At 52.5% G+C, this 22,835-nt stretch overlaps 5 protein-coding genes across 5 annotated transcripts; 3 read left to right on the top strand and 2 right to left on the bottom strand.

The window, feature by feature from the left end:
• Positions 1 to 475: 475 nt before the first annotated feature.
• On the bottom strand, positions 476 to 1,276 carry CGGC5_v001046 (uncharacterized protein; the record flags this gene model as incomplete). The annotated part of the gene is made up of 1 exon (XM_032025633.1): positions 476 to 1,276. The coding sequence occupies one exon, from the start codon at positions 1,274 to 1,276 to the stop codon at positions 476 to 478; it is 801 nt and encodes a 266-aa protein (XP_031877820.1).
• A 776-nt stretch (positions 1,277 to 2,052) lies between these two features.
• On the top strand, positions 2,053 to 4,140 carry CGGC5_v001045 (uncharacterized protein; the record flags this gene model as incomplete). The annotated part of the gene is made up of 2 exons (XM_032025632.1): positions 2,053 to 3,138; positions 3,205 to 4,140. The coding sequence occupies 2 exons, from the start codon at positions 2,053 to 2,055 to the stop codon at positions 4,138 to 4,140; spliced, it is 2,022 nt and encodes a 673-aa protein (XP_031877881.1).
• Positions 4,141 to 4,855: 715 nt separating this feature from the next.
• On the top strand, positions 4,856 to 7,456 carry sec10 (Exocyst complex component sec10; the record flags this gene model as incomplete). The annotated part of the gene is made up of 2 exons (XM_032025629.1): positions 4,856 to 5,051; positions 5,100 to 7,456. The coding sequence occupies 2 exons, from the start codon at positions 4,856 to 4,858 to the stop codon at positions 7,454 to 7,456; spliced, it is 2,553 nt and encodes an 850-aa protein (XP_031877871.1).
• A 6,134-nt stretch (positions 7,457 to 13,590) lies between these two features.
• On the bottom strand, positions 13,591 to 14,916 carry MCH5-1 (Riboflavin transporter MCH5; the record flags this gene model as incomplete). Its single annotated transcript, XM_032025628.2, has 4 exons — positions 13,591 to 14,041; positions 14,105 to 14,204; positions 14,265 to 14,573; positions 14,628 to 14,916. 4 exons carry the CDS (start codon positions 14,914 to 14,916, stop codon positions 13,591 to 13,593), a joined length of 1,149 nt encoding a protein of 382 aa, XP_031877852.2.
• A 2,134-nt stretch (positions 14,917 to 17,050) lies between these two features.
• Positions 17,051 to 18,724, top strand: kamA (L-lysine 2,3-aminomutase; the record flags this gene model as incomplete). Its single annotated transcript, XM_032025627.1, has 6 exons — positions 17,051 to 17,055; positions 17,125 to 17,314; positions 17,377 to 17,543; positions 17,594 to 17,781; positions 17,838 to 18,388; positions 18,437 to 18,724. The coding sequence occupies 6 exons, from the start codon at positions 17,051 to 17,053 to the stop codon at positions 18,722 to 18,724; spliced, it is 1,389 nt and encodes a 462-aa protein (XP_031877853.1).
• Positions 18,725 to 22,835: the final 4,111 nt, after the last annotated feature.

The raw sequence follows: 22,835 nt of genomic DNA, 5'->3' as shown, positions 1-22,835 counted from the left end.
GTTGCTCGACGTCAGAGCTGGCCTTGGGGCGCTCCGTGGGAGAAACATTGCGGAGGGCGGGGCTCAAATGCCTAAATTGAACTTAGGTTCACTTTTACTACTCCTCAAAGTGGGCGCTTTCCAGCTAATCACCTCTCACGCAGTCTGTGTAGAGGCGGAGGGCGGCGCGCGCCACAACCGACTCTGTCACTTGACCCAGTCGGGCTTCCTTCGCCTGGGCTTCGACCGATGGGAGAGAGGTGACCTGTGAACGAGTTCATCTTTTATCAAACACCATCAATCTAGATGAGGAGAGCATCACTGGGGGGCAGAGAGAGCAAGAGGTTCGTCCGAGTACAGTGTTTGCTTTGGAAATCAACATCTGTAAGAAGACCTCGTGCCCTCTGTCCCGTCTTCTCTGCTCTACAATCGAAAGCCTGAGCTCGCAAACAAGACGAAGAAACCGGGAGCCGAGACTTGGGTGCAAAGGTGCTCACTACTCACGGAACCCCTGTCGAAGCATCTGCCAATACTCATCCTCGATATCCACGCCTTGCACGTGGCTCCAGACCCCAGCCTGACCCTTGATGACCTGAATGTTGCGACCATCCTTCCACATCTGGTAGCTGGTCCAACCAAACATGGCTTGCACAAACACCTTATCGGGAGCTTCGTGTAATTGCCTTTCGAGTACACGAAACTGCTCCTTAACGTCCTCCTTGGAGATAGTACCAATGGCTTCGCGCCACCAAAAACTAGACGCAACTAAATCATCCGCGACCTCGACCGGCCCTTCGGGATATAGCCCCTGCTCTTTCTTGATTTGGTGGTAAGCATACTCTAGAAGCCACTTGCCGAGCCAGTCGATGTCGTCCTGGATCTGACGTCTTCTGGCTCGCTCGTTCGAGGAGATGCGCTTGTCGTGGTCTCCTCTAACCAAGAATTCCAATTCGAGAGGAACAGCAGGGGGCTCCGAGGAGCGGGGAGGAGTGGCGACCTGAGGAGGAGAACCAGCGGCCTGCTTCTTGTTGGACGCACCTGGCGAACCTCCGCTTGAAACGTGGATCTCGTCCAACGGGGTCTTCGAATCATGCCTGGACCGCTTGTTCCCTCTGGTCTGGTTTCCTCTGGTTTTGCTTCCTCTGGGCCTTCCTATGGTCTTCTTTCCTCTGGTCATTGCGACGTTAGTGCCTGCCTCGCCGAGATGCACCGGCTCTGGAGCACTCTTCCCCGCGTCATCCCCACCGTCGGTGGACGTCTTGGCAGCCCGTGGGAGGCTTTCTCTCTTGGGTGGCATGCTGTTTGACGGAGATTGTGTCTTCGGCGTGTGTATAAGAACTTGCTTGTGATAGTATGCAAGGTATGAATTGAACGAAGAAAATGTGCAATGTCCTGCTCAGAGTAGTGGTGATTGGATAGCAAGGTAGTGTGTGTTGAGGAGGAGAGGAGTTGGTTGAGCAAGGGGAGGGTATGGGTAATTTTTTCCAAGCCGGGGGAGGATGTGAGAGTGCGAGTTGCTGCCTTCCGAGTCCAGGAGTAAAGCTTAGAAAGAAAGAGGCTGAACCTGCCTCGCCAGTAAAAGCGGAAGGAGTAGAGCCAGAGAGAATAGGTGGGCCCCTGTGTGTCTCTGATAGTCGTGCAATAGAGACTTGCAGACACAAGTTACCATCGCCACTTGCTACTCGAGACATTACTTTGGCGTTGCTGCGCTCACCATCATCATCACCATCTCTTCCTTCTAAATGCTTCAACTTCCTTTCCTTCCCCGTGTCTCTCTTGCCTTCTTTCATCTTATCGTCGCACCTGCTGTCGTCAATTCATGCTGAGGCTGGCACTTGTCTATTTAAACACACAACCCACTCAATCTCACAGCTCTCAACCTGCCAAGAACAACTCACACCCTCATCTGAGTGTTACTGTGAAAGCAGTCACAGGTCAAGCACCATACCGAGATTGGCAAGATACCCTTCGGACACTCAAGTCATCCCACTTGTAACTACTCACATAACAACTGCCTCGTAACTACTTTCTTGACATTTTCACACAGCACTCTTCCTGCCTCAACTCTTGAACATGACTGCTCAACCGGAGTTCTCCCGGAAGTGGTCCTGGAGAACCGACCTCCATGCCTACGATGACGGACTCGGCGACGCTCGTCAGCCCAGTCAGATACTTACGTTCTCTGGTCATGAGAATCACAAGACCGTACGCAGCGCCTTGATCGATAGATTGAGGAATGGAACAGCCAAAGGGACTACGAATCTTCCAACCTCGCAGGAGCTGGGCGAGGGCAACAGCAGAAAGGCACGCCGCGGTTTGTGGGTAGGATGGCACCTTCCTCTGGAGGTTGCTGCCGAGTCCTCTCAGGCCATACAGGGACTTTCCATCAAGAAGCTCATTGAGAAAGAGGCGTCGAATGAACAGCTAGAGGCTGTGACTGTCTCACAGAGCAGTCCCACCGCTCTCAAAGCCATCGTCTCCATGGATACAAGGAAGCGGCTTCAATACTACGCGCTGGCTGAGCCAGATCCGAGAACTGGTATCTGCAAAGCCTTCCAACTGAAGGGCGGCACGACAGGTGTCTACTTCTTTCCCGAATTCCGAGACCCGGACGACAACCTCATCGCCTCGAACAAACGGTGTCGCGCGTGGGCTGCTTCGATCATGGAAGCTGCTGGCAAGAAGGAAGACGACAATGACGAAGACGACGGCAGCGGGCAAGATGACGAACACGACGACAACGGAGACGACACTAAGGGCAAGGAAAACAAGCCAGCAAAGCAGAAGTCAGATGAAGGCAAGGGCAAGTCCAAAATTAAGACAGGCTTAAGCATGTCCAACAAAGGCAAGTCAGCGGTTGCCGGGGCCGGCGTCGGTGCCGCGAGCTCGTTCGGTACCCAGACCCAGAATGATCTGTGGAACGCCTCTGCTTCAACCTTCCCACCTTCGGGAGCGAGCCGCATCACGGAGCTCAAAGCTCGGCTTGCCGACTTGCGTTTGGAGATGAGCCCGAAGCTGTACAACGAGATCAGAGTGGAGATGGAAGGACTGACGAAGGTCAACTTTCCTCCCTTTCCTGACTTGGCGTACTTTTGGTCTTTCATTTGTAAAAGGCGGCTCAACTTACGACGTGCAAGGCTGGCGGTGGATGAGTTCTTCGTAAGTGACCTCACCAAGACTTCTGCCCACTTCCAAAACTTCTGCCCACTAACAGATTGCTTGCAGCGCCTCTATTCACACTTGAACCGCCAGTCATTGATGAAGCTGAATCACTTTTTGGTTCACGCCGCATCTATAGTGTTGCGCAGCGACACGGAAGGCATCGTGACCCTGAGCTTGGATACAGTCAAGGACTTCCTGGTGACCCTCGCATACATCTGCGACGCCAGATATGCTGACGAGGCAGAAGTGAAGACTAAGGTGTTCCTCGCTTTTGAAATGGTTCGAGAGCAACCAGACGCCTTTCCTCAGTCGAACGAAACCACCCATCAGGACAGGATTCGAACTTTCCTTACTGATGCAATCGATAACATGGAGAGACAGCTGGTCGTCCACGTGGAGAATAGCCGGCTTGCAGCTAGCCTTGGTGCAGGACAACACACGACAGGTGCTGCCATCGTCGACCAATGGGTCAAGAGGTTGAGAGAACCATCCTCCGGACGCATGCAAGAGCTGCCGCGTCCGTCAAAGAGGCTTCGACAGCTGGTTGTCGATGAAGATGAAGATGAAGATGAGAGTTTGCCGGAGGCCGAGCTCGATGGCCCTGGCTCGAATGCCAGCTCAATGGATTTGAGTTTGCCGGAGGCCGAGCTCGATGGCCCTGGCTCGAATGCCAGCTCGAATGGAGATAGTCTTGCAGCAGCCGGCTCTACTGGATATAGTGCTGGCACTCCAAGCCATCAACATGCCGAAGGCGAAAACCTCTTCTCGAGCTCTCGCCCTGCTCCAGACGATTTCCATGATGCGAGCTCCCACATTGCCGAGCCAAGCACCGTCGAAGTCAAGCCTAGTGGTCCAGGCACCCCTCCTGGCACCCCTCCTGGCACACCCAACTCCGACTCGCACCTCAGCGACCCAGAGTCTCTGGTCACTGGACCAGGCTCTCCCAAGGATTCGGATTCACTTGCCGTGCTCCAGCTATTCAACGAGTTTGAGAATTGACGGCCGCCTCAGGAAAACAGTTCGAATTTGGAGAAGAGAGATAAGAGAAGAGAAATAAGAGCTCAGGACCAAACGAAGGCTTTGGAATATGCATGTGTAGAGGATAGAGAACTCGGCACTTGCGAGCGCGGCGGAACAAGAAAACGCGCATGGTTTATGCTCTATTTGAGAAGGAGAGGAAGGCAGGAGTGAACAAGATGCAGACAGAGCAGATACATAGCTCGCAGCGAGTTGCTTTAGTTTCAGGGCAGATATTGAATTTGACTCGCGATTTCCTCACTCGAGGCCTTCTGAGTGACTCCAATGCGTTGAGATGGTCATTCTGTCTTCGTTGTAGCCGCGACGATGTCAGGAGGTGCTGCTGCTGAAGTCAGTAATATTACCTCCGTGCTTCATAGCATCACGTGCAAGCTTGATCTCAAAGTACACACGGGCCAACGATGGCGGGGAAGTGACTTCGGATCACTTGCGCTAACCCAAAGCGGACCCAAGGGACAGCTCGGTCGTCACTGCTTGAACGGCCACGCGGATACCGTGCTCCCGAAACGCGGAAACATCGAATCCCAACGACCTGGACTCGACCTTCCCTGATTACGATTATTCCAGCTGCTGGAGTACCTCCTCTACGATTCAAAGATCATCGAGAATGATGTAGCGGGCTGTCACCAATCGAACCAACGCAAGAAACGACAGCACTTTCAGCCCAACCGCAACCATGGAGCGGGCTGCGTCTGGGGCAAAGTCGCTCTTTCCCCAAGGGCCCAGCTTCACCCTCGACGATTTCTCCAACCAGGACTTTGTGGTCCGCGAATTCGTCGACAACCTCGCCGAGAACGCTGTACCTGCCAATCGAAGGTCTGGCCCGTCACAGCCTGCCTTCGACCCAAAGCCGCTCATTCGAACGTTTGAGAGTACGAAACCTCGAGCCTCTGCGCAATCTAATCGCTGACCACTTCTAGACGCCCTTTCGCAGCTTGGATCGCTGTCCGAGGAACTCCAGGAGAAGGAATCGGAACTTCAGTCCAACGTGCGACGAGCCGAATCCCAGCATGACCAGACCCTCGATACCCTCGGCAGAAAGCTCGACCAGTCCATGGCGTCCTTCGAGGCGCTCGATCTGTCCCTAAATAACCCCGCGACGAACGGCGACCGAAGCGCGAGGCAAGAAGCAGGAGGCAACATCGCCGTACAGATTGGAGAGAAGCTCGAAGAATTGGACAGGAAACGAAGACGTGCCCAGGACGCCAACTTCCTCATCCAATGTTGGCTCGAGGTCAGCGAGACCGGCCAGCTGACGTCGCTGGAAGAGATCCAGAGACAGGGCGGCGCTGAGAACAAGGTGCGATGTGCCGTCATTTCTCGCCAGCTCATGCGCATCAGCCAGCGCTTGGATCCGGCATCATGGGGTCAGACAAACGGGACGAATGGATTCCGCGGGAACGGCGTAACCAATGGCGTCACGGGAACGAGCCGCGCTCATAATACACGCGAGTTGTTGGAGAAGTTCTCAGAATCACTCGAGCAGGAGCTCCTGAAGCAGTTCAACAATAGCTACAGGCGCCAAAACTTCGACGATATGATGGAGTGCTCAAAGGTGCTCTACGACTTCAACGGCGGTGCCAGCGTCATTGCTACGTTCGTCAACCAGCACCAGTTCTTTATCGACAGGGATCAACTACTCTCGGACGAGGTGATGATGGATGGAGAGACGTGGGAACAGATTGCCGACCCAGATTCAGACCCACCCGGGGTCGAGGCAAGTCTGCAGTCTCTCGTTGACGAAGTCAAGCTGGTCATGCAGGAGGAATCCTTCATCATCAAGAGGGCTTTCCCATACTACGAGACGGTCTTGATCAAGTTCATCCAGAGAGTGTTCCAGCAGTCCATTCAGCAACGACTCGAAATGGTTCTGGACAAAGCCAACGAGGTCTCATCCCTGGCCTTCTTGAGATCGCTGCACTCTTCGAGGACATACATCAGCAGTCTTATCGAGGATCTCAAGACTCATGGTCTGACAGAGCACCCAGAGCCAGCCTCTCCACAAATTTCTCAAACGCTAGACCAACAGATGGAAGAACTTTTTGTTCCTTACCTTGTGGGCAATTCGTACATTGACCGCGAGAGAAAGAGTCTCGAGGAACTGTACAGTTCGTTGCTCTTCAAGTTCACAACCTACCACTCCAAGAGAAAGAAGGCGCCTACGGGTTTCATGGCATCCTTGGCGCAACAGAGTTCGCAGCTCTTGTCGTCAGCCAAGGACGCATACCTTGAGCGTCTCGATTCGTCTGAATTGACGGCCACACAGAAGGCTATGATGCTTCGTGTTGCGGGAATTCAAGGCGACAACGAAAACAAGGAAGAAGTAGAGGTGTCGGAGGAGGATGGTGTTCTTAGCGTGGCAAACGCAAAGAGAATGATGAAGTGGCTTGCCGAGTCTGTTCGAAGGACCCTTGAGCTCGGCTCTCAAGTCGAGACACCCAAGGATGTGAACGTACTACTCAACCTGCTGCTCACGACCATGGGCCGCGTCTATGTCGAGACCGCTCTCGACGCAGCCTTGGACGCCGCGAGCTCCCAAGAGAACATCAAGACGGAGCCAGATCTTACATATCTCCCCTCCATTCGCCCTGCGGTTACTATCACCAGTATCATGGAGCGCTTCATCACCACTGTCCTTATCAAGCTGGCTGAGTCAAACACGACCGTCCGTCGTAATATGTCAGCGCAGACAAAATCTGCCATCGACGGTATCGAGCGCAAGACCAACGCCGTCATGCGTAGCTCCATCGACGTCGTTACCAACTGGGTCACCCGTTCGCTTGCGAACCAAAAGAAGTTCGACTTCCGTCCACGAGACGGGGATATCGACTCCCTGCAAACCCCAACCTGTCTGCAAATCAGTCAATTCCTTTCCAGCGTGTCTCGTCACGCCTCTCAGGCTGTTGACGGCCAGAACTTGGAGGTCTGGAGCTCCGAGGTTGCCCTTGCCGTGCTGGCTCTGCTCTTTGACCACTTCAAGAAATTCCAGGTTAACGCCACCGGAGGTCTCATGGTCGCGCAGGATCTATCAAAGTACGTCTCCACCATCAAGGAGTGGTCCCTTGCCGCCGATGTCGAGGCCTCGGTCGAGCTCCTCACCGACATTGGATCGCTGTTCATCATTGGACCGGAGGCTCTCAAAGAAAAGTCCCGCACGCTCGCCACCGGACCCTCCGGTATGGGCAAGAAGCTCTCCAAGGCCGACTTCAAGGCCTTTGTCCAGCGGCGCGAAGATGCCAGTAGTGTTGGTATCCAGAGCGTTATCGCTGGGCTTTAAGCATGGTATAGCAGAAGAAGTAAATGTTTTTGAGCTTTGCTTTCATTGCCGGATTAGCAGTACATAGCAACGGGAACTCGCGGGTGTTAGCTTTGTTGTGATGATGATCAAATATGATACCAATTTTTGCATGCCAATCCTGAAATTGAATCAAGTAGCATGACTGAGTGGTCACTCGAGGCACTTCTCCCGCAGGCTGGCAACAAGTATGAGGGCAAGCCCAGATGACCCATGTTACCTACGGTGATGCCTTTTGGATCACGGTTTTAGATTCGTTTTCTTAACACCCGTCAGAAATGAAGCATCGTAGAATCCACCCTTTCATAGCGAGCCTCAGCTTTAGCATCCGGCCAGGTCGCACACTCATTTACCTATCATGACGATCGTGGGCAGTATTTACAAAAGTTCGGAGACTGCGTTCTCGGCGTGCGATGTCGTTGACGGCACATCCGATAATTGATCAAACATTCAGGTCCACCGACTGCTTAGTCCATCGAGGGTTGCGCCGAGCTATTTGATACTTGTTTCGGCGCTGCTATACTGTATTCGAGTGATTCAATGAGCTCTTGATGAAGAACATCGTGGTCGGGCAGATTAGGACAGTGCAAAATGATACAACCTTCAATTGTCCCGGTAGGCACGAGATGCCAGCATTACGCCCGAAAGCCGAATGTCCAGGCATTGTATCTTCATCATTGGTATTTGATTGCGACGATTCCTCTTCTGTGTATCTCAGCTTATGTTCGGGTATCTGAGGTGTTCTTTCTGACTTAGCAAAAGCCCACACTCTTTTCGATTATTTGACCCAAGTAGTTTGGTATCCAGATCAAGTTTTCCTTTGCCAGGGAATACATGAGCCATTGTGCTCTTTGGGTAGTTGCTCAATGCTACCAGCCGCGAAGGGGATGTACATTGGTCTGGATGCTGCCCAGGAACGTCTCGCATTGCTTTTCTCGCTTAGAAAAAGCATGGTATAGATATTATATTAGAATGTAACGGTGACCCCAAGTAACGCTCACTTGCCCACCTGCTTAACAGTTGATGAAAAAACTAATTGCGCAAGAGTCCATACTTCGTGTCGTCCTCATTTAGCTTACGTTGAGTCAAAGGTTCTCGAGTGCTGTACGTACTCGAAGGAGAATTTGAAGCATGCATTTCGACAGAAAACGACGAAATGGACAAGTGCCTCGTTGTCTAATTGGTGGCAATGTTGCCTCGAGAAAAGCCATGCGACAAGGTTCAAAGAAATTGTTTTGCATGTGGGAGATGAGCTCTCCAGTTAGTTCTCACAGAAAAAGAAACAGATCTCCAGAAGCAGGACATAGAGCGGAGTTGCATATACGAGGTCTTCACAATGCAAGATCATGCGAGTTAAGGGTACACTTGAGGTGTTAGTCTATGATGATAGACCTCCTTTCACTCAAAGTATGTGAGCTTGTGTTTCGTCTGTGAACAATCCAGTGGTGGATTGGCAAAAAGAAACTAGTTGAACAAAGTTAGGTGCAACTTGTTCTTTGCGCGAGAAGATGCCACCCCAAGAGGGGAATGACGAGAGCTTGTCGGCTGGTGCCCTCGGACCAACTCCTTATCAGAGACCTTGACGCCTTAGTTGTTCGATTCTCAGGGAGATATGGATGAGTTCGACTTGGCGCTTGTGAGAGGTTTGAGACTCATGCTGCCTCCGCCACGTTCTTGGTCTGCCTAAGAGTGGTGTTGTTCTTTCTTCGCAGAATCAGCTAGTGAGAGCTAACTTTCTCCAAAGGAAAGAGCACAGTAAATCAGTTGGTGAACCCTAGAAAGAGTCGCAAAAGGACATTCCCCTCATATCATCCGGCTTCTGGCTGAAAATTTGAAAGGACATCCGTGTCTTCAGCCTGAACACCAAATCATCGAATTCGCGCCTTGTGATCCTATCATCTGAAGGCTTGAGGATAAAACTCATTATTTTAAAAGGTTCTTTCTTCAAATGTGTATCTGAACTCAACGGAACAAGTCTCGCCATTGTAGGCCTGTGGTGTATAATGTTTGAATCGTGATTATGATGCTTCTAGGTCGCTTCCCAAATAGCGTGCAATTGGGCAATCACTCAATCCCCAAGATGCATCATAACTAGTTCCCGTCTTTACAGAAAACAACAAAGACCAGTTGCGAAAAAATAGGATAGTCCAAAGTGGCGATGGGCTGAACTAAACTAGAAGATCGAAGATCGCGGGCCTTGGACTATCGAAAACTAGACGAGCAGCGAATGACAGCCACGGATACGACGAATGTTGTCCACCGCAACGGGCGCCACATCGACAGAGCGCGATCGATTCAGATCGCCTAATTTCCGATCGTAAAGACGATTAGAGGCGAATAAGGCTGCAGTATCTCAAGAATGGGAAGAAAATCGTGTCGACGTGTACAAAACAATGTTTCGCACCAACGCCGCGGCCGCGTGGCTCCAACTTTGGGGACGTGGTTCGGGTGTGGCTTCGGTATCGACAGGGATTTTTTTCGTTGGGAATGAAGGCACTGAAGCAGGTAAAATGACATGAATGTAAGAGGGACGAAAATAGCCAGAAATGCGATGAGCGGAGTAAAAGCGATTGATGGATGCCCCGGGAGTGCAATGGAAGCTATTTTGGGCCACCGGGCTCCGTTTTTTGGAAGAGATGACGATGGTATGAAGTGGAATGAGAACAGCAAATTTTCAAGGCAGTGAACAGCAAATTGTAACTCAGCAGGGAGCCTTGGACGACTTGTCAGAATTCTTGAACGGAGAAAAAGAGGACAAGAATCACCTCGGGCAACAGAAGCAGATGATGCAAGTGTTGGCCGCATTTCCTGGTGATGAAAGCATGCGCGATGATGACCGGCCTTATCCCGCGACGACCCCCAACCCGCGGGATTTGATCGCAAAGCATGGTCCAAGTAGCAAAATGAAGCATGGAAAAAAGAAAGACTCGAGCTTTGAATGATGAAAGCAGGGCGGCGACGCAGCGAAATCAATGTAGTAAATGAAGTGTTTTGAGCATGGCTCAAGAACCCCGTCCGGCGTGTTTAAAATGCATGCCGGCAGAAGATGCTGATTCTCTCGGCTTTTGCCCCCGACTCAGGGACAGAATAAGATCTGATCTTCCGGCAAGGGTCAAAAACATACTTATGTTTGTGGCCCCAGAAGCACAAAGGAGACGGATAACGAGCATGCAGCAGCGGGGTTACTCCGGTGGACAAACAATGGATACGGACGATCGTGGATCACCCCCCGGTGATCATCGACGGATACAAGATCCACGAGCGAACATGCTCCGAAGCCCACTGGGGACACTCTCATTTCGAGTAAGCAAACGATGAGGTAAAGAAACGCAAGGCCTTGCCCTGGCGTTGTCGCCTTGCTCATTCATGAATGTGTCCGAAACGAATGAACAAAACACAGAGGGAGAGTAGAGAAGAATGCTCACTGGATGAAGGTTCTCCCAAGGAGAAAAGAGAGGGGACCCGGATGTTCAACGGAACGGGCTCCGAAAATATCGCGGGAACCCCCTAAGCCTCGCGCACCATGAGGGTCAAGCCCAGACAGCCCATCTACACATGCAACTAGCGACGCATCCGGACCATTTACCCCGACCACACCATGCCGCCCACCTATCCGACACCGCTGTCTGCGAGAAGAAAAGAAGCAAGGAAGAGTTACTGCAAGAAAACCCAGGTAGAACGCGAAGCGTAGAACACAAAAGGACCGCGCGTGGGGCTACTGCGATTTCACACCTAACATCACTTCTCACAAAGCGCCGGATCTCTCAAGCATCTAGCCTCGGCATCCCGCTCTCCCTATTTTAAACTCCAACCCTGCAAGAGCCAGTCGTCCGTTCATCTCTCACTGTGATGTAAAGCAAGGGGGTGAGGGCTGAGAGGTTCGTATGTCTCTGAGCTTGGGCCCGCAACCTCCTTGTCAGATCATGTCGATGGATCACAGAAAGTTCGGGCATTTGGGCAGCGATTCAGCGAGAACACATCGCCGAGGCCACGAGTACTTGGCGAAGCGGCCGCGGTGTTTGACGTGTAGATCATGGTTTAGAGTTCCCGCTAGCCTCTGCGGTCTCCCGCGTGGAAGCCTAGCTGTGGCCGTTGGGAGGAGGGCTTTTCGCTTTCGTGAACCAGAGACAAAGACGGGCTGGGACCGAAGATGGATCGCGAAGCGAAAGCTGGTCTGCTTCTTTTTCGGGGACCCGTCCCTCCCAACGAGCGGGCCGCGCCGAAACCTTGGACTCCGCTCATGGCGATGATCGTTCAGAGTCTCGTTCACTCGGCCGATTGTTGCTGTCTTCGTCCGTCCTTCACCAGGGGTGTGGCTGAACGTCGTCATGCCCCCTTCCAAAAGCCGGAATGTCTCGCGATCTTCCGCCCTAGATCTGCCCCCTAGTCAGTGCCCATGGACAGTTGTGTTTCTGGGTCGCGTATGCCAATCTCAAACACGGCAGCTAACCTATCCCGTGAACTTCTTCCCCCATCGAATGACTCGGTTCTGCTCACCGAGTTTCCTATTCCATGACTCCTCCCCGACGTTATCAGAACGGAATACCTCTTCTGGACCAGCGTTTCCCGCGGAAAGACTGTCTGTAATGAGCGCAACGTACGCAATATATGAACCCCAAGACTGAATGAACATGTCGGCAGCAGACGGCCATCTCCCCTACTGCGTACAGCCCATCATGTCGTGCCATGTCATGTCATGTACGTGACAATGCAATATGCTCGAAGTTAGCGCCCGAACAGGCATAGGTGCGGTTACGACTTGGTTGCTTTTCGGGGGTTAAATGGCCTGAACGGGAAACACGAGACAAAATATCGTCGAAACCCTTCACCAGCTCCAGGTCTGGGATGGGTCAAGTTAGTGACGGAAAACCCCGCGAGTTGGCGACTGGGTTCAATCGCTAGTCTGTCACCCCTGGACATTCTTGCCCTTTTAGATCGATCCTTCCTGCCCTTCCCCCTCCCTGGTCTGTCACCTGGGGAATGATCATCCGAGTAGTGGTTCATGACGAAGGTTTCGGCCAGGCCCTGGGCCGTTATCAGCCTGGAAGCAGTCGGAAGTCGCCTGGAAACAGTTTTCTTCGTGGCTAGAACGTTAGTTTACCTTATTAGCTCAAGTCTCCGTTTCACCAATCGTTATTGTCAGGCCATCCCCGGACATGTCTCCTTGTTGTGCAGCTACCAGTCCGAAAGCGATTAACTGAACCGTAATATGTATGTACAACATGCAGGAAGCGTCCCCCATACTAAAAGAAATCCACTTGTTCCACTCGACAAGTGACCTGTTCCTTGTCAAGCGGAGCTCCCGCCACCAACCGCATAATCACATTATCAACGTTCTCGCGAAACCAACGGCAAGTTGGTTGGCAAAACAAGGAAAAACTGGACCATCGACTCTTAAACCCGGGCTTGGACCGCTCGACCCCGTTGGTTACCCCCGGCCGCTTCAGTTCTCTCAGGCCTGGCGGGCGACCCGGATGAGTCCCCCGTAGGATCTCAGATTCGCGCGTGTGACAACTCGCATAACACAGATCCGCAGGTCAACGATCTGCGATTACACAGGAGGACATGTATTGTCTTCCATTCTGGCTCACGAAGAAGTTTCTGAAGTGGTCGAGTGGCCTGATGGTATCCGGGCAAAGACTGTCGAACGTGTCGCAGCCACACATGTCCGTAAGCACGGGATCGGAAAGGGGTCAGAGGGGGTGTCTGGTACGGCTCGGCTCGGGCTAGAGGAAGCTTGGGCTGTCGTGGTACCGAGAGCTGAAAACAAAGAGCGCGATGTATGCCGACTTGCGGTGTATGAGATGCCGCCGGCATTGTCGTACGATTCATGGGCGCTTCATCCTGCAGCATCATCGCTAGCTCTGTGCTGTTGCCTGCCCTCAATGTCGGCTGCAGGATGCGCTATGAGGAAAATCAGATAACTAGGTGTGACGCTGTCATCAACCAACCAAGTTGGTCCAGTGCCTCACCGGTGTGGCAAACGGGGTAGCCAAGGATTTGGTCATACCGGCAGCCCACCATCGTCAGCGTGGGTTGGATCCCTGTTAAGTCGAAGGGAAATAAGAAAGAACGACTGTTCCCACGTCCAACGGCTGGTATCGTTCCGTTTCGACTCACACTTTTACCGACCACTTCCATGTTCTGTTCATACACAACCACCGGACGAAGCAGCAGCTGGTCAGGGCCACCATCAGAATGAGTCCGAGGAAGACCACGGTCCAACGGGTGCGGCCATTTCGTCCATCACCCAACACAGCTTGTCCTGCAGGATTACCGACCAGTGTCGCCAGGCTGACGACGGCGTAACAGCAGCCTATGTAGGTACCGCTGTCTTCAGCGTTGCAGAGTCTGCCAAGACACGTCGCCGCCGTTGAGACGAAACTGCCGGTTCCAAATCCCAGGAGGAAAGCAACAGCGTATAATGCAGATACAGAGGTATCGCCGAAGGGGAGCCATAGTACAAGCATCGTCGCCTCTGTGAGTATCGTCATCACAATGGTAACGTTGAAAGGGCCGATCCTATCGGTGAAATATCCGGGAATTATCCTTCCCAGAGAAGAACCCCTGAAGAGTCGTGATCAGCACTCAAAGCCCCAAATCGCCAGGGCTAGAGAGGGCTAGACTCACACGCTGAATACAAGGGTCAGATAAAAGACGTCGCCAAGTTTGACTGTGTTGGCGTATGTCGGAAGCAGACCCCAGGCCACAAATAGAACCAGCTCAAAACCTGTTATGAGCCTGCATTAGGGCAGCCGTTACTGATGAAGCCGGGATGAGAAGGTCATACCACACACGCTCAAGGTAAAGAGCACAAATTCCCAGCTTCGGAAGCAGGAGAAGTCCCACAGCTTGCTCTGAGGAGGCTTGCGTATCTTAGGCTTGATCAAGACGCACCCGAGGGACAGAAACGCGCCAATTATTGCAAGATGAACCAGACTGGCCGTAGTCCAGTCAAAGTGTTTGGTGGTAAATCGAAGTACGACTGAGAATATCACGCCACCAAGTCCGCCGCCCATGGTACAGATGCCCATTGCCAACCCCTTCTTCTTGTCGAACCAATGATTGATCACTGCTAGGGCGCTCGTGGTCAGTGCCGCTGCGTCCGTAAGGTTAGGTACATTTGATTACGCCCTGGGATGAATCAACGTACCCGCACCTACTCCGGCGGTGGAGAAGCAGAGGAAGAACTGCCAATACCGACTACTGAAAGCAATGCCGAGAAACGATGCGCAGTACACCGTGGCAGCAGGCGTCATCAGCCATCGAGGGCCGAATTTGTCAAACACTGCGCCAAAGAGGCCGCACAGAAGGACTGCAAGAAAGCCAAAGACGGATATAATCCACGATATTTCCGTATTAGACCAGTCTGCAAGCTGGTTTTCCTTCAAGTAGACTTGAAAAATGCCAACCGTCGTCATTAACCCGAAGGTCGGGATCATGGTTGCCGTCGACCCCACCACGACGGACCATGCCCTGCAGCCACGGTCTACAGGCTCAGTTGAGATGACATGTACTTGGTTAGTAGATGGGTATTCTACAGACAGTGGTCGAGCTTGGGGCAATGTCGGCCGGGTCTGGTCCGCTGGATCGATGTGTATCGCGGGACATCGCGTCGGTAGCCTATGAGAATTGAGACATCAGCTATCTTATGTAAAGCCACCTGAACAGCAGGCCAAAGAAAATAGTTCCATACTCTATTCCTCTTTGAGGAGGTGTTGCGGTCATTTCGTGGGCCGTTTTGTGTTCAGACGCGGTATCCATGGCCGAAGCTTCGTTACGCTGAGACACGGCATGTAGAGTGAGCTGAGTCGGCGTGTGTACACCTACGGCCATCGTCGAGTTATACTCAAGAAGCCTTGCCACAGTCTCGCAGAAGTGATAATCTAGACAGAGAACTTTGGTTCAGAACCAGAGTCCGGAGCTTCCGTCAATGATTAGAAGTTGGAACTTTGGCTGTGGATCTCAACCTGGGACTTTGGTCAATGGTGGTCAGAAAAGCCAAGTTATCATATTCAGTTCTCGAAGAAAGTTGATGAGAAATCAAAGTCTTCAAGTCGGTCTGTTGTCTATTTGATAGAAATCACAGGTTGGCGGAGGAGTTCCATCTTGTTCGGAGGCGCGGAGGGCACTGCGCCAAGGGGGGATTTCAAAGCCCATTGCCGTGAGGAGGCTAGGCAAATCGGCCACACGAGAAGCGACCAACTTAGACGAGCCCCTCATCTGGTGAAGCCGGCTGTTTGTTGTGACTGAACATAGCAACCGAGAGCCAACGTTGCTTCAGAGTTCGGTTGAATGTCCATGTTAGGATGATGCGGCTGAATATCTCTGCATTCACCATTCGAGCGGATGAATAAAGACTTGTGTTTGACGAAATTATTCGTCGGGACCCGCGTCTATCGACTCGGTGAGTTGGTTCGATCGTCTTCCAATGTCTTGGAAATGCTTGCCGCAACAACATCCTGGTCGCGGTTAGGGACGGTAAGGTGTTGTGGAGATGGGGATGCTGTCAAGGGAGGTGGGGAGCTAGTGGGCGTCGACCAGACGCCTGGTAGCTAATGAGACGACGTCGTTTGATGGTGCGGGCTTTTTATGGAACCGGGATATATGCGAATGGTTCTTAATTGGGTGCTAGAAGAAGAAGAAAGTGTGTAGGCGTGATGGCAAGGTAGTAGGCATGCTGCTTGTGCAAGAGGTGGCGAATTGGGACAAGATGCCCGTCGTCTGCCCAGGTTCCATGCCCTTGCCTCTGCTTGGCCTTCGTTCCAAATGTCCTGAGATTGTTTGGCAAAATGAGCAGCTTGCTTGGGTATGTACGTGGCTCGATAGGATTCAACCGAAGGCAGACGTTGACGTGCCCAACTCGAGGAAGGATGCGCATGCAAGATCTGTACGACAGCCACGAACCAAATCTTAGCAAGCGCCTACTTAGAGTTGTTGGTGGGTACCGTACCTTTGTGTTACTTATTCACATGTAGAAGTGACAAGGGCATAGAGCGTGGATGAGTGAGGCGGGGCTAGGTAGGTTGGGCAGGGCTTACCCGTCGAGTTGGTTGTCCAAGTCGGGCTGCTGAAGGAATGACCCTGGAAGCGCATGTTTGGTCCCCCGACCCCGTGTTTGCTTTCCCTCGCTTGTTGTTGATCTCTTTCTACACCGCAGCTTCCTCCATGATTGGGAGGAACTTTGGGAAAGCTCGTCATGTGGCCAGTCGTACTGGAGGAATATCAAATACGGCGATAGCTCCAAGAGTATCTATCCCTCATGAATGCCGTCCTTCTTTTGGCGTGTCTCACCCAGACTTGCCATATCTTCGCTCAACCTCTTTCATCTTGTGTCACCTTTCCACCTTCAGTATCTCTGTCTTGTGGCTCCCAGTTCGCACTTTGCGCGCTTAGTTCGAAGCACGCCCAAGCCATATCGCAGTTGACTGCAGCTGATGTCGAAATACTACCGCTGCCACTCCAAACCGCACAACGGCAGAACCGATCGCCAGATATCTCCATTTTTGCCAGTTCCGAGCCAGTCTAGCCTGATATTCTGATTACTTCCTGCAGCCAATGCAGGCTTGTGTCAACATGAGGTTCGTAGGTAACCTCCAGGTTTATGCGACTCGCCCGACTCGTGGCTGTCACATACATGGTTTCCGCAGGGTCGGGACTTCATCTCGTGTTCGAGCTGCCCATTCTGCGCTTGCCGAGAGGGTTGTGGAAGATCACCAGGTGCTTGACCCAGTCACACCATTTGCGAGACCACCTCCGGAGCAGGTTGACCAGTTCTGGCGTAGAGTGCCAGGGTGGGAGGATGTCTCGACAGCCGAGTTCATCAGCTACCGATGGAGCGTATGTGTTATATAATGCCGCCACTCGACCGATGGCAATAGCTGACACACGGCCAATCTTAGATGAAGAATCTGGTCGAAGGGCCAAACAAGCTGCGCCGATTCCTAGACAGGGTTTTGCCAGAGCTAATTCCCGCTCGTGGTCAAAGTGGTGTAATGGAACCTCGAGAAAAGCTGATAGTGGATATTTTTGAAGGCGTTTCTGAAGCGACCATGTCTGTTAGAGTGATGTAAGCTCCTCACCAGAATTCTTGGAATCCAGACTGAACTAGTCTCTTAGGCCATACACCCTCAGCCGTATCGATTGGAGCAACCCGCGAAACGATCCCATTTTCCGCCAATTCATACCCACGAAGTCCATAATGCAGCCAGATCACCCAAAGTTGACGCTTGATTCGTTGGAAGAGGAAGCCGACTCCCCCGTCAATGGCTTGGTTCACCGGTATCCCGACAAGGCCCTGTTCCTCCGTGAGTGCATGAGATACACCTCCCGCGTCTGCAGCGTGACTGACCGCGTGCCGAAGCTCTCTCTGTGTGTCCTACCTATTGCGTATTTTGCACTCGCTCCTACGCAGTTGGTGCTAACACAGAGAGTGTGGCAAAAGCCTCCTTCAAGCCTGGGCGTGCACGATGGGAGGCCGTCTTCCAACACATCGAGCGCACGCCAGAGATCCAAGATATCGTCGTCTCCGGGGGAGATTCGTATCAACTCATGCCTGAACATATTGAGATGATTGGTAATCGTCTTATCTCAATAGACCATGTCCGTCGGTTCAGATTCGCTTCTAAGGGTCTTGCTGTTTGTCCGACGCGCATTCTGGACAGAAATGACCCATGGACCGATGCCGTAATCTCGATCTCGGACAAAGCTCGTAGAGTCGGCAAAGCTGTGGCCCTTCACACCCACATCAACCACCCCAGCGAGATTTCCTGGATCACCGAGAGGGCCAGCCAGAGGCTTTTCGAGGCAGGGGTGATGGTGCGAAACCAGTCGGTCCTACTTCGTGGAATCAACGACGACGTTGCCACCATGTCCAGTTTGATCAGAAGACTCGCGGACAATAACATATTCCCGGTGAGCAATGTAACCCATAGACCTCAAGACCTCGCTGACTCGATCCAGTACTACGTCTACCAGCACGACATGGTGAGGAAGTCGGAGCACCTGCGTACGCCGCTGCAGACGATTCTGGATCTGGAAGCCAGTATCAGGGGTTCGATTGCGGGCTTCATGATGCCGCAGTTCGTGGTCGACCTTCCTGGGGGAGGTGGCAAGCGGTTGGCAAGCACATTCAAATCGTACGATCGTAGGACAGGTGTGTCGACGTATGTGGCACCCGCGGTGACGGGCCGTGACAAGCAAAACAAGGTGTATGAGTACCACGACCCCGTCGACTCAGTTCAACCGTGAGCTTCGGTTGCGGCGTGTTTCCTGTGAGCCGCCCCTACAACCAACCGACCGCTTCATCTAAGGGCTCAGATGGCGGCTTCTGTCCTGTAACGTCTCCTTGCTCGGAAGCAGGAGGTGTGCTTCTTCCCGGTAAACTCTTTCCGGTAAACCAGAGTGCCTATCAGCAGCTTTGCCGCACTCACAAAAGCCTCACTTGTTGGAACGATGTTGGAACGAGGTTGCGAGTCCCGGGTCTAGGCTTGGCCATCTCCCTTTGCGGCGATGTGCATGCCTTGGAAGTTGGTCATGTTGGTTGTAGTCACGACTTGGCTGGCGATTGGCTAAAGAAAGAATCCAGGCTTATGTAAGGTCAATATGCTTGTTGGCGTGCGAACATTAAGGGGCAGAGGGCAGCGGGACTTGAGTTTTAAGGGGTAGTATGCGATCAGGATTGAGTTTTGGAGTCGTTATATAAGACAGCATTCTTCCAAGACTGATCGAAATGCCATGATAGAATGCCATGATAGAATGCCATCTGCCGTGCAACGGTACGAACATGCCACTCTTCATTCGAAACGGGAGGGCTCGGACCGTTCGATGACGGCGAGATGTCATGCGTTCGCATTTCTCGACAGCGATTCGGGCCGGCTACAGTGTGCCCGAGAAGAGGAATGTCGGACTGCATGTTTGTCTTGGACGAGGCACACCGCTTCTCGGAATGCTTTTTGATCGCCGACCCCATACCCGAGACTTCCTCTGCCCCCGTATCTCGTTGGCTGCTGTCCGAGACACACCAACAGCTGCTTTCAACCTGAAAGACAGAAGCCGCTGTGGCAACCGGGATCAACACCATGCGGGGATTTCACGTTCGTGATCTTCACCATGACGTCGGCTCGGACGATGACCCAGAATTAAGTCTCCTGGCCTGCCGGCCTCTAAATTGGGATCAGAGCAGGGTGCCGAGGGAGGAATGGGTTCCAGCCCACGAAGCAATTAGAAGAGCCCACGAGATCGATCGCCAACTGAGCAACGAAACACAACACAATTGGGAGAAAGAAGAAGCTGAACACTTCGGCTCGACTTTTCCCCATGCACTACTCACTCTCCGGAGCGAGATTTGACAGGCGTGGGAACCTCCCGTCGTAGAAAGTCCCCGTAACCCAGCGAACCAGAGAAGAATGCTTCCATGAGCCTCAAAAAGTTGGAAGCGAGCCGGTGGTGGTGGGGAAACAAACGATTCTTCCCACCTTTTCCTTCCGTCTTGTTCTTTCTGCCCCGTGGAGTTGGGACCAAATCTGGGAGTCCATATTTCCGGTAGCCACGAAATGAGATGATCCAGCACGCTCGCCGGAGCGGCTCAAATCTCGTTCAGGTGGTTTCCCAGGAATACGGTTTTCGGGGCTTTTCTGGTTTTAGCCAACCTAGGTTGTTCGTAGAGTAGCAGTATTACTCGAAAGAAATCTAGCGAGCGCGACGCGACTCCACGGTGTTGGGAAAGGCAGAATTTCTGAAATAGAAACACGGGCGCGGCACAGCGTAGCACTCGACGGAGATATTGAAGTCGCAGTCCATCTGGGGAGAGGAGGAGCCCCGTTTTGGTGTAACATCCCGGAGGACGCCGAGGGCGGGGACTCGGCAGAGATGAAGTCGAGATTGGCTCTTTTAAACTTGGTTTTTGGTTGTTTTGGTACGGATACTGCTGGCTGCGTCTTCCATCTCGTGACATGTGCTTGTGTAAGTCTGGCTCGATCTCGTCGTTGCACAACCACGCATCACCCATCTTTGTACGTACATAAAACCAGGATGTAACGGACGACGGAGTTCTTGGGGTGGATGGAATTAAGAAGTCTGAAACACACTTACAGTTCGCGGGACACCGCGGAAAGTGGTCATGTATGTTTGTCTGGACGCATATTTGTACGACATCTCTCACCGCGACTTTTGGTGGTGAAAAGGCATGTCGTTTAACCGCTTTGCCGCGTCTTACCTTGGTCAAAGGTGCGGTCCTTTCTTCCCCAGTGCAGCAGCAGCTGCTGCTGCTGCAGGGGACCAGGGGTTGGCGGCCACAGCACATCAAACGCGCCCACAGCGGATTTGGACCACTCGCGTGTCGAGTGCTGGACGAAGAGGGCAAGGCAAGATGTGGCTTGTCGAGGGAGGGAGCGGGAAGGGCTCTCTTAGGCTCTTCTTTTGGTGTGGTTTACGGGCCTCCACTGCATAATACAAGTCACACCCGCGGACATGATGAACCTGAGCATTTGCTTTCTTCATTGTAATCTTGCTGCATACAGGTGCAAATGAAATATGTTCCGTAGTTTGAAGAATTGCGGCAGCACTTGACTGGATCTTAAATTGTCACTTTTACAGAGACGACGAAGCACGGAGGAATTGCCCAATTGCCCTAGTCCGAATCAGTTTGCCCTTTTGACAGCGGGAAGAGACTCGATTGGGAGCAGGCCCTGACTCGGCCATCTTCCATTGATTGTCTCTCATGGCTCTGCCTGGATTGAGCGACCGCAGGTCACAGGCACAAGATATTGTACGACGATGCGAGGTCCTTTTTACCTACCTGTTGCTTGCTCGCCTTGAGCTCTTCTTTCAGTTGTGGCAGCTGGCAGCGGAAGAACCTTGCTTCGCCTGAGACAGAGACGGGTGTGACCTTGCACCCATTCAGCCCCAAACAAACCCCGAACACCGCCTTTCAGCCCTCGTGGATTGTGACGATCAAACCCTCTTTCTTTGTTCCCTGTCATACGGATTGGCGAGATCTCAAACATGACAGGTCGTCGGAGCCTCGCGGGAGACCAAACATGGCCGACAGTAGTTTTTGTCAACGACACTTCTCCAGCCCCCGTTGAGGGGCGTGCTTGTGCTGCCGTCCCAGGCGGTCAACGACTTTCCTTGACACTCTTCATTCCGAGAGGCACAGCTGCTGGACGGTTGAAAAAGAAAGGAACAACATGGATGACGACTTGATCCGGTTCCTGTCACGACATGAAGGATGACCTTCCCCCCCATCGCATCGCGCGGTGGTGATGCTCGATGGAGAGGGAATGTTTGCTTCCCTCGAGCCCGGGATCGGTTTAATCTGGACGCTGCCACCTCAAAACAAGGCGAATCCTGTCCTGTCTCCCTATCGTCCTCGGAGTTCCCGTCGGTCATGTTTCGAGTACCCAGTTGATTGCACGCGCAAGAACCCCTCTCTGGAAAATCGGCTCTGGGACGAGCCGAACCTGCGGTGTGCGTGCGGTAAAAGCGTGTTCTGTACATTGCATACACCGCTGAGCCCCATGCTCTCGGTGACGACGACGACGACGACGTAGTAGTAGTAGTAGTCTTTTTGCACTTCGCAGTTGGGGGACTTTTTCTGAGGAAGCGGTCAAGCTTTCTCGGCAGGTTTCATAGTTCCAGATTGTTTCGTTCCTTCTTCCACCTTAGCTCGGGGGCCTGACTAAACAGGGGGGAGCCGATATATGGGGTTGGGAGACATGGCAACGGCGAAGCTAGTTTAGATTGAAGCTGAGGCTCTAGACCTACTTTTCACAATATCTCATAAGCAACACGCAGTTTAAAGCGTAGATATGAAACACTGAGGTCAAAAAGACCTCGCGTGTCTTGCTCTCTGTATGTGCCGGCGACGACGGCGCATGGATCACGTACGGGTCTGTATTCTCTAGGGTTTAGCCCAGTGGAGAGAGATATGAAGCTTGAGATGGTGAACCTCGCGTGCACGGCGGTTAGCAAGCTCCAGCCCGGTTGTTCGGCTTGAGAATTTTGGCATGGGAATATTTCCAGGGCCTGGATTTTTCTGGGGCACTCGCTGAAGGCGACGATTCAGCGAGAGAATGGAATCATGAAAGGACGGATACGTAGCTGCCAATTAACGCGAAATGGGAAAATATTGGACCAGGGGAGAGCAAGAAAACAGAATCGAGTCGTCTTCGGCCGAGGCCAGACCCATGGCGACAGAGGCTCGAGTCGTGCGCGGTCCCCATCCTTTTCTGTGTGAATCGGATGACGGGTGTCACTGACGTTTTTAATTATCTGGACATCGCGAAACTCACAGACACTTTGGGGAAAGGCTCTTTTTTTGTTTCGTATCGTCAGATGTTTCCCGAATTTGTTTCGCGGG

This window comes from Colletotrichum fructicola, assembly GCF_000319635.2.
Source record: "Colletotrichum fructicola Nara gc5 chromosome Unknown KSG_Nara_v1_contig01, whole genome shotgun sequence".
NCBI classification, from domain to species: domain Eukaryota; kingdom Fungi; phylum Ascomycota; class Sordariomycetes; order Glomerellales; family Glomerellaceae; genus Colletotrichum; species Colletotrichum fructicola.
The sequence above is the reverse complement of the archived record's forward strand: the minus strand, read 5'-3'. Positions and strand labels throughout refer to the sequence as shown.